This window comes from Pteropus alecto, unplaced genomic scaffold (genome assembly GCF_000325575.1).
Source record: "Pteropus alecto unplaced genomic scaffold, ASM32557v1 scaffold92, whole genome shotgun sequence".
NCBI classification, from domain to species: domain Eukaryota; kingdom Metazoa; phylum Chordata; class Mammalia; order Chiroptera; family Pteropodidae; genus Pteropus; species Pteropus alecto.
The window spans coordinates 453851-464975 of record NW_006432447.1 but is presented as its reverse complement, the minus strand read 5'-3'; the positions used below and the strand labels follow the sequence as shown (position 1 = coordinate 464975).

General features: G+C 54.5%; 1 protein-coding gene across 1 annotated transcript in view; it reads right to left on the bottom strand.

Annotated features, from left to right (window-relative positions):
• GRIP2 (glutamate receptor interacting protein 2) overlaps positions 1–10012 on the bottom strand; it is a 52874-nt gene extending 42862 nt beyond the window's left edge. Inside the window, exon 1 of the mRNA XM_015585755.1 lies at positions 9958–10012. Coding sequence (XP_015441241.1) covers positions 9958–10012 — 55 coding nt within the window. The remainder of the gene's footprint in view (positions 1–9957) is intronic.
• Between the last annotated feature and the right edge of the window lie 1113 nt (positions 10013–11125).

Below are 11125 nucleotides of genomic sequence, written 5' to 3'. Positions count from 1 at the left end.
TAGGGGCCCGGGCAGCCGGCAGCTCCCGGTCACAGCATTTGCTCCATGTTTCCAATGACATGGATGGCCCATGAAGGGGACTGGGTGGCTTGGGGGAGCTGGCAGGACCACCGAGGTGGTGGGCAGCTCCTCCAGGGTCAGGAACCTTTGCAACTTCAGGTTTATGAGACAATTGAAGGATAGATTGCTGTGTGACCTGGGGCACATGTCTAAACCTCTCTGGACCTCAGCTTCCTCACCTGCAGAATGGAAATAATAAAAGTACCCAGCCCCTAGGGCCGAGGAGACCATATATTAATGAATTAGAAAGCATTCATCCATCTATTTTCCTGCCACAAGTGTCACACCAATACTGTGAAAGAGACCAGAGAGGCAGAAATTCAAGGTCAGATGCACTCAGGTTCAAATCCCAGTGCTGCCACCCGCAAGCTGTGTGATTCTGGGCCAGTCACTCTGAATGGGCCTCTACTTCCCCATCCATGAGGAGTGAGAGGCAGAGACCTTGGAAGGACTTTGCAGCCTGTGACTGCCCAGCACACACTCATGATCTCTTCCCCACACGGGGCCAGCCCTGTAGGGCCCTTCTTGGTGTCTCTTAATGGGGCACCACTGGCACCACTGTTGGGACATCCTCTGGTGTGCTAGGCCAACTCTCAGGCTGAAGGACCCCTGGCAGTGCCAGCCAACCAAGGGGCAGTGGCCACTGCGGTTGGGAACCAAGAAACCCCACACTGCATAGATAGGAAAACCGAGACCCAGAGAGGGCTGTGTCTTAGGCGCCCCCACCAATGCCAAGCAGAGGCCTGGACCCTGGCCTCTATCCTTCCTTCAGGCCCCAGAGCTAAGTCCATCGTAATCACAGGCAAGCTCTGCCTCGAGCCCACCAGCGGCTCTGACTGACAGCCGGAAATGAAGTCTGGGTGCAGAGATGGCAATTCGAGGAGAGAGATAAACCCTTTATTGCTGCCCAGTCGCTTCTTCCTCCCTCTCTCCTCACACCACCCTGGAGGTCGGGCCAGGGCAACTGCTCCCCTGCCTGGTGGTGAAACTTTTCTATAAGGTGGGCACCATCATCCCCATTTTACAGATGGGGAAACTAAGACCCGTTCTGTGATTCCACCAGCCACAGGCAAGGGGCACTAGGTGACCCTCTCTTAAGGGGTGCTGTTTGGCTGTGGACCTCACTTCAGTCAAGCTGCCCCACATCTCCCCCTATCCCAGTGCCCCTCATCTGAATTCAGGACAAGCTGGCTTGTGCCACACCCTTGGGCCTCTCCCAGACTGACACCTGCCAGTTCCCAGCGTCCCTCACTGCCCACAGCCCTCCTCCAGTCCTGGAGAGCAAGGGGGCATGCAAGGCCAAGCGGTCTCAGGTGACTGCAAGACCACAGCCTGACAGACTAGGGAAGGGGAAACCTCCAGGATGTGAGAGGAACCCAGCTGATGGTTCTTCAGGGCCAGGTGGAGCAGAAACTCTGTGCCAAGCTTCGTTTTCAGCACTTTACACTTGCTTGATCTTTTCATCCCTACAACATCCCCACTTCAGAGATGAGGAAACAGGGGCCCAGAGAGGTGCAATCACTTGCTCTTAGTCACACACCGTGAGGGTGAGCTGGGATTGGAACCCAGGCCCTCCTGATGCCATCTACGCAAACACCCCCCACCCAGAGCTCCCTGAGAAGTGCCCACACAGAAATCTTTCACCAGCCCATCCATGTGCACATAGATACAGGAAGAACAGAGGGACGGTGGGGCGGGGGTCCCAAGCTGCTGCTCACACAGGACCGACTCTGTGCTGACAATGTTACACGTGATGTCAGAACACCAGTGTCTAGTGCAGAAGGGCCTATACCCAAAGAGGATCAACGAGGAGCCCAGAAAACAAGGGGTCAAGAGTCGGGGCCTTGGAGAAATCAGGGCAAGCTGCCTGGTGGAGGTGACATCTAAGATAAGCCTTGAGAAACAAAGGAACCAGACAGTCAAAGATGAGGTGGGAAGAGCATTCCAGGTAGAGAGGACAGCCTGGGCAAAGGGGTGGGGGGTGGTAGAAATGTGCACTGTATGTGTAGGAAAAGGCACCAATCAGCACGGCTGGTGTCAGAGGGCCCCAAAAGAGCAGGTGGGCTGGATAGGCAAGTGGGGCTGGGTCCCAAAGACAGATGTCTGCTTCAGAGGAGGGAATATACCGAATGGGGCATTCTTGGCACTGTGGCCGCCATGCGAACGACATTTAAGGAGGAGCGCTCTCCGGAGCCCCCTCTAATGAGATGATGGGAGGGTGGGCTACGCACAGGACCTGTGCAGTGGCATGGGGACTGAACTATCAGGTGAAGCTCTGGGGCCTCTGCCCACCAGAGTCTGATAACAGTGACTCCCCCTTGTGGCTGGAGAATGACAAGCTTTGGGAGGGGCAGGCACAGCCCTCTTTCTCTGCCCACTAGTGCCTGAGTGGAGTGGATGTCCCATGGCATCCTCAGTGCTATTCAGGAAGAATCACTGGGAGTAGTGCCAGGTTCAGCCTGATGGTTAACACTGCCTAGAATCCCACCTTCTACCCTCTTGGTCAAGCATTACCCTTTGCTTAAGTGCAAATGCCCCAGATTAAAAGGAAAGAGACTAACATTTATAGAGTGCCTACTGAGTACCTACTACTTTATGTGTAATCTTTCAAAAGCCCTGCTAATCCCATTTCACAGAGGAGAGACTGGGGCCCAGAGAGAAGAGGCTTGGCCAAGGCCTCCAGCTAGGATGGGCTGAGGGTCAGATAATTGGAATAAGGTGCTCCCTCCTGGGTCCTTTGTATGGGCTCTTCCCTCTGCCTGAAGCTCTCTTCCTCGCGCTCATCGTTTGAGCCCAACATAAACATTGTCTCCACCAAGAAGCCCACCCTGACTACACTAGGTGGGTCCCCTTTACTTTCTCACAGTCTTTCTTCCGACGCATTTGGCTCACCTGTTCTTTTCCACTAAATGGTGGACCCTCAACTGTCTTGTTCATTGATTTTGACCTTATGCCCAGGGTTGGGCCTTGCACACAGTAAACGCTAAATTAAGTGTTTGCTGAATGAATGAATGAGAAATCAATGATGAATACACATAATCTCTGGATGGGCATATTGGAAATAATTCATCACCTCTAACACTTCAATCTGATGCAGAAAATCCTTTCTGCTGTCTGGTACAGCTTGAACACAAATGGGGAGATCACCTCATGAGTAGTTCACTTTATTCCTAATCAGCCGTGAGGGATGAGAGTCACTCTGATATCCTGAGTTGGAGCCTGCCTCCCTGTGGCTCCCCTAGGACCCCTGCCCCAGTACCACCCTACAAAGTCTCAGGGGCTGTGTCTGGTCCAAGGTCATGGCCTTTGAGCTCTGGCTGGAGAGGCCACAGCTCAGAGTCTGGATGCAGCTTCAGTGGGGACTCACCAGCTCTCCTCCCATCCTGGGGGCCTCTCCTCAGTGTGTGGCTGGAAAGAGCAGGTGGCCATTCATCCCATTTGTCTATGGCAGAGCTCGTATGTGTGTCTTTAATTCCCCATAGCTTTCAGCATGCTTAATGGTGGCGCTTGCGTCAGGCCCACGAGGCTGGGATAATCTCTTCTTCTTACAGATAAGGAAACTGGAGCTCAGAGGATAGGCGAATGAGGAAATCAGGTGTCTGGCTCCAAAGCCTTAATCACAGTCCTCGAAGGAGCTTTGTGTGATGGTCCCATCTGATTTTGCGCCCTCCTAGTGGGCCTGAATATTGAAAGAGAACCCTGGGGTTGTGGACTAATGATGGAAGTTCAGGTAGTGTGATAATTTGGGAAGGCCCATCCAAGGACCCCACATAGCCCAGCTCAGAACCTACGGGTGAGATCCAGGCAGTGGGCCCCTCCAATGAAGGGGTGTGTTTGGGACTGGGGGGCTCTGCAGGGTTAGGGGTGGAGCCTGGCAGAGGCCACTTGCTTGAGGACAAGGCTTGACCCTGAGATTTCTGGGCCAGTGCCTGCTGCCTGACAGCTGAGGCACCCATGTTCCATGGCATCCTCAGTGCTATTCAGGAAGAATCATTGGGATGTTGCCAACTGATGTCCAGAACCAGCCTGCCCGCCTCTCTGGCCTCATCTCTCCTCGCCTCCTCAATGCTGAACACCCTGAGGCCACTTGTACCTCCCAGCCTTCACACTCATGCTCCCCACAGGAAAGCAGTCTCCCTAATCCCTCACCTGCCTGGCCAAATCCTGCAAGTGCTCCAAGATTGGCCCACTGTCCCTTCCCCCAGGAAGCCTTCCCTGATCTTCCAGCTGGTCGATGCCTCATCTGAGTCCCCAAAGCCCTCAGGTAGCCCTCAGTTCTGCTTTTGTCAACTCACCAGATGTCCCCTCTTCCTTGCCCATCTTCGCCCAGATAAGCCTGATACCAAAGTGGTGATAAACATCCTAGTCTGCCCCTGCCAGCCTGTTAGCATCCCCTCCTCCAATAGCAGCACCATGGGGGCCTTAGAGGGGCCCTGGATTCAAGTCCTGACTCCACTTCTGACTGGTTGGGTGACCTTGAGCAAAACTGTAGAATAGGGGCACATGTGTAGGCTAGGGTAGGAGTAGGACCTGTGGTCTCTGGGGACTGCTTCGGCTCTACCCTCAGCCAGCCTGGGACCCCCTCACCTCAGCCTCCAGCTTGGGCTCCAAATGATCCCCGGCTATTTCCAAACCTCAGACCTTCCTCAACAGACCCATTCTGCAAATGGGGCACCGAGACTCAGCGAGGGGCAGAGACCTTCCCCAAGGTCACCTGCGGGGACTCTGGCCGCCCAAGTTGTAGGGCTGTGCGAGTTTGCCACGTATGTGCCTTCCCTCCTCACCCGCCCACCTGCCCACACATCTGCTTATGAGTCACCGCCACCTTGGCCAAGACAGCAAAATTCGGGGGCTGGAGAGACAAGGTCAGCCCAAGGGGAGTGAGTGGGCAGATGTGGGGAGGCCAGGAGGAGGCTTCCAGCCACGGGATTGCAGAGCAGCGGGGGAGGGCGGGACACAGAAGGTAAACTGAGGCCAGGAGAGTCAAGGACCTGCGCAAAGACCACAGAGAGTAAGGTCAGCCTCGGTCTCCTGTCTGATGGACATTCTTTCTGCTCCACTAGGCCACCTCTCCAGAGAGGGAGATGGGGCCAGCGCCTTCACAATTATCTGGGCAATTAAGACAGGCAGATGGTCCCGCTGGACTGAACATTCAAGCTGACAAATGGAGGCAACGCTGAGGCATTAGCTGACAAGATCAGCGCTGGTTCTCCTGGGTGAGACAGGCGAGGAGAATGTGCTGTCCTGACATTCACTCAGAGCGCGTACCTGGAATTAGCGAGGGGCCCGGCTTATCTGCCTGCTCTGTCCTGTCAGACTTCCCCAGACCCGGGCTCTACTCTGGGCTCTGCCCTGGGAGAGGGACACAGACAGGCTGGGGCATGGACAGAAGCAGTGACCATGTGTGGAGGGGTGAGAGACCCCGAGAAGTGGGGCCGCTCAGCCTGGAGGAGGGCCTGGGGGGGGACCTTATCACTCTCTCTGTAGGGCTGTCCTGGGACAGGGGGAGCAGAGCAAGGGCAGAGGACCCTAGGGGAGCCTGAAGAAGACAGAATTGTAGCCGCACACTGAGAATGCAACAGAGGGGTCTCCTGTTCCTAGCTGGGGAGACCAGATAACTGACCACTGAGGAATGTCCTGTGCTGAGGACGTTTGGGCTTGGAAGTGAGGCTGCTTGGGGAGGCTCTGATTCTGCCATTTTCTTTCTCTCTGTGTGACTTTGTAAAGTCCCTTCCTCTTTGAGTTTCCCCACCTGCAAAATGGGGCAAATTCTTTCACAGCTCACAGCGCTGTTTGTGAGGAAGAGAAAGTTTACATGAAGTACTTAGCACAGCACCTAGCATACAGCGAGTGCTCCATAAATGCTTGGGGAACAAAGAATAGGTCCAGAGGTTCGTTCCAGGCTACTGGGATTCTAGGAGCAATTTCAAAGGTTAGAGTTTATCCCTGGCTCTTTGGTAAAGAAAGAAATGGCATAGCTGATCTGAACTCCTGGGGCTTGTGCATCGAGAGAGGCAGAGGCCCGGGAGCACTGGGGGAAGGGACTGGTTTCCCCCTTGGGAGTCAGATCTGAGACCCCCTTGCAGCTGCTGCAGTGTGAAAAATGCCAGGAGCCGGATGTGGAGGCGAGATAGAGACAGAGTAGAACCTCATTATGGAGGGAGGGAAGGAGTAAATAATTCATCATAGACGTGCTCCCCAGAGCGGGTGGGAGGACGAAGCCGGGGGAGGGGGCACAGTGCAGCCTCTCCCCATGCCCAGGAGGCCCCATGCAGCCAGCAGGAGAGGTTCCTATCTTAATAACCTTGTTATCTCTAAAGCTGCCCATCGTACCTCCAACACAACCACTTTTCCAACTCTGGCCTGGGAGGTGAGGGATAGGCCCCTGCCCAGAACCTCCCTGAGCTCATCTCTCCCACCCTCCCCTTCACCCTCGCTGCTCTAACCTTGCCAGGAACACCCAACATATTCAGAGCCCAGGAACTTCGCACAGGCTGTGGCTTTTGCCAGCTACATTCTTCCCCTCGAGAGCCGCATGGCTCCCAACCTCATCTCCATCAGAGTTTGTTTTAATGTCACCTTCTCAGGGTGGCCTCCCCTGAACACCCCGTTTAAAACCTCACCCCACTACCCACACACCCTCTCCCAGCTTTATCTTTCTCCGCAGCATGCATCGCCACCATACATTTTTTTTTTTTTTTTTTTTACTTATCTTGCTCCTTCACTGTCATTCCTAGAATGTCAGCTTCAGGAGGGTAAGGATCTATATTGTTCTTGTTCCCTGTTGTACCTCCAGGGTCTGCAGCAGTATCTGGCACATAATAGGTACTCAGATATCTGCTGAAGGAGCGAATGGCTCAGGGTATTCCGCTGCCTCAGCATCTATGGATTCTGCCCACCCCACAGTCTATGTCCTCATTTTTCACCTAGCACTTTAAAAACTCAGTTGTCCTTGCAGCCACCCAGTGAGGAAGATTCCAATATTAACCCCAATTTACAGCCAGGAAAACGGAGGCCCAGAGAGGTAAAGCCACTTGCCCCAGTTGCACAGCTGGGATTTACACCTGGGAGTTGGCTCCAGGACCTATGCTCTGCACACCCTGCCCCGTTCACATCAACACACATGAAATTAAACCCCTCACCCTTTGAATTGAGTGTGACCATTGTATGCCCCCTAGAAGCCAAAGAGTAGCCCTTTGGGAGGCGCTGTCATTACATCTAAGATTTGGAGGAAGACACAGTGACCTCAGAGTGTCTGTGTCCTCTGCAGGCGCAGGGGGTACAGCACATGGGTGTTAGAGTCAGGCTCTCCCCTCTTCAGGCCTTTGTTTCCTCACTGTCCAGATGCGGACAATGACAATGACAATACCCTCTTCAGGCCTTTGTTTCCTCACTGTCCAGATGTGGCCAATGACAATGTCAGGACTGTCTGGGGTCAGCCTAGGGTGTGAACTGGGCGTCCAGCACTGCGGAGGTGCTCCCATCTCTGTGCACACACAGAGGTGTTCCTGTTCCATCTTGAAACCAGGATCAAAATCGGGGGAGCTGAGCCAGGACTGAATGCTCCCTTCCTCCAGCCCCCCGGCTCCGGCTTGGGCAGGGCGTGCTGCTCCTGAATTTGAGCAAAACCTCAAATACCAGTCTAGGGCACATAGGAGGGGTCTCAGGTGGCCATGCAGACCAGGGACCCCACCTCAAGGAATCACAGGGTGAGGAACTTCGGGGTCCTACCCAGATAAGATGGAAAATGGAAGAGCCTATTTAAAAATATGGTCTAGAAGTGGGGAGGTGTTTCCTCTGTCTTCTCTTCCAATCTCTTAAATTCTTCTCCCATGAGCTTTCGTATTTTCACGAACGGATGTGCAGGCTCACTGTCTGGGCAAAGGAGTTCACATGCCTGAAGGATGGAGAGTGTCATCGCACAGCGTACCCTCAATCAGGGCATGCTCCCTTCTGTTTTCTTGCTGGTCTCAGACCCGATCACCCTGGGGTCAGTGGTAAAGGTGGGGAGAGGGGGGCTCTGAGAAGAAGAGGAAGCAAATTGCTGGGCCTCTGACTGGAAGTTGGAATTCAAAATTACCAAGTATCTACTGTGTGCCAGGCCCTGCCCCAGTCTTTCTGAATCATCTTTGCAGTCTCGGGAAGGTGGCTTTTCTTGAGTCCATTTTATCAAAGAGGAAACTGAGGTTCTGAGTGGGCCACACAGGGAGTAAGAGCCAGGGGTAGGATTTGAATCTAGGTTTGTTGAGGACAATTCAAGCACTTCCTGAATCTCCACAGGGGCAGAACCTGGTCCACAACAGCATTTACTTGGCTGTTCTCCAAACTCTGAGGAAGCTCCAACTGGAGCAGCCCTGGATGTGTCTGTGCCTCCCTCCAGCCTGGGAGAAGCCCGCTGGGTTCTCAGGGTCTGTGGACCCGCGTGGGACAACAGCCTTGATGGGGGTGGGGGCTCCTCCCTTGGGGGAGGTCCAAACACAGGAGTCCCTAGAAAGCGACAAGGGAAACCCTGTTCCTGATACTCTTCAGGCTTCGGCTGCTCTGTCCCTATGGAAGGGGCTTCCAGGGACCTTCAGGATGTCAGACCACGGGCTGCTGTGGGCCAGTGCAAAGCCTAGTGACCTCTGTCACGCCAAGAGCCCTTCTACCCTTTGACCTCTTCTGAGGTAGCCCTTCCCTATGTAGGACTCTTAGAGTCTAGAAAATGCTCATGGCAGTCATGAGAGCTGGTGTGAGAGCCTCTGTATGTCAGCTGTGTGGCCTTGGGCAAGTTACTTAACCTCTCTGTGCCTCGGTTTCCCCCTCTGCACAATCAGAATAAAGATGGAACCAACCTTGCGGGGCTGTTGTGAGGAGTTAATGAGTTAATACATCGCCTGGCATACAGTGGCACTGAACTAATGTCAGTTACTCTTGTTATTATCAGTACGATTATTCTTAGTTCTGAGGCCCGAAGCACAGACTGTTATCCCACCACCTCCCCCACTCCAAGTGATAGATGGGGAGATGGCAGCACAGGTTTTGCCTGTGGCCACACAGCCTGGGGGGGCTTCTCCCTCACCCAGAGCCCCGTCCTGGGACCCTCTTAGGGGCTGGACATATGTCCAGGGATGGAACCCTGCATATGTCGGACTCAGCATAGACTCAGTCTCACCCTTGTCCCTCTTGACTCGATTCCCCACACAAAGCCCCCACCCTGCACATACACACACATGCCTGCACGAAGGACCCCTGCTGGCTCTGCCGACCCAGGCTGTTCCATGCACTGAACAGGGAGGGAAGAAAAGGCCACCAGAGACACGCCACGTGAGGGGGGCGATGAAGGAGGCTGTGGCACAGAAAAAGAGGGATGGAAACACACACACAGGGACACAGAGAGAAACGCAGAGCGGGGGAGGGAGGGAGCAACAATGAGAGAGGGACAGTAAGACAAGAGAAAGAGCAGGAAAGAGAGAGAGAGAGAGAAGGAGGAGGAGGAGAAGGAGGAGAGGGTGAACAGCAGACAAAGACAGACAGTAATATACGGAGAAATAAAGAGACAGAAGCAGAAAGATGGACAGAGAGTTAGAGAGAGACAGACAAAAGGATGGCCAGAAAGACAGAGAGAGGGACTGAACAAAGCAGAGAGAGATGGAGAGATGGAGAAGGCAGCAGGAGACTACAGCCGGGGCAGAGAATTCAAACACACACACGGATTCAGAAAGAGACCCAGAACTGAAGAGAAACCCAAACAGCACAAGAGACAAGGTCGAGGCAAAGCGGGGAGGGACAGGGCAGGGAGGGGAGGCCCAGGCAGGAGGTCCCCCTGGGCCCCTCAGCCTCCCTCCAGACGCAGGTCCAGCCACCCAGCCCCTGGGCGGGCAGCGGGGTCTGCCCAGTGCCCGTTCCCCACAGTACCTTTGGGCCGCCGCCTCACCACGCCCAGCCGCCACTTGAGCGACACAGCCAGCATCGCCCCCTCCAGCCCTCAAGGCCCAGGGCCAGGGTCAGCCCTGCCCTTGGCCGGGGCGCTCCTGGAGCCCCGCACTCCTCTGCGCTCCGGAGGAGCCGCCTGAGCTAACTGGCAGAGGCTGGGCGCTCCCTGCCCCCGCCCTCTCTGAGTTGCTAAAATAGATAATCCTCCCTGGAGCCAGCGGTGGTGGCATCCGTGGCGGCAAGCCCTTTCTCCACTGTAGTCCCAGCTGGAAGTGTAGCTCCGGGGTGTTCTGGACCCTGTGGCAAATCTTCACACGCCTCTTGCCTCCACCCCACCCCCAAGTCCTCTTTCTCCCCCAAATCCTTACCTTGCCCATCCCTTCTTCTGCCCAAATCTACCAATCCCACCTCCCCCCTTCCCTAGGCCGGGCTGTCGGAAGCCCCCAGGCCTTTGGATTTGCAAGGTCTTTCCTCTGGAAAGAGGAATGTCCTTCCTCTCTGGGTCCATTGAACTTCTCTGCCTGGGAATGTTTGGTCAGCCTTCAGAGATCCCTGTTTGCTGAAAGTCCCTGCCTGCTGGGTCTCAATAATGCTTGACATACTAGGTCGACATAGTCTACCCATCTTCAAACCTGGGAGCGCCCAAAGACAAGGACAGGGCCTACCTGTCCTGTGTCCCCTGCAGTCAGCACAGGCATTTGATGGGGTCATCAGTGTTGAACGATGAGACCTAGGCCCTGCCCCCTCACTTCTAACCTCTACAGTTATCTTCATTCGTGGGATAACCAGAGAATCCTCCCGACTGGCTGGTTGGGTGGAGTCGATGGGACTACATGGGAGTGTTCCAGGCGTTCAGCGGGAACTCAGTAAGTGCATCCCTTCCTCTTGCTGAACAGAAAAGTTCCAACTTAGCAAACAGAGTGAGAGGAGAAATCAGAGAACACCAGTGCTTGGCGCTGGGAAGACCTGGGTGAATTCTGACGCGGCCTGCTCCCTAAGCCTCAGTTTCTGTATCTGACTAATGGGGCTAACAGTTCTTGTCTGTCACATAGTGAGGGCTGTATGAGAGCATGTGCCTAGAGTGCTCAGTTGAGTCTAGCACACAGTAGGGCTCAATACATCATAAGTTACAGCTATTAATATTGTGATT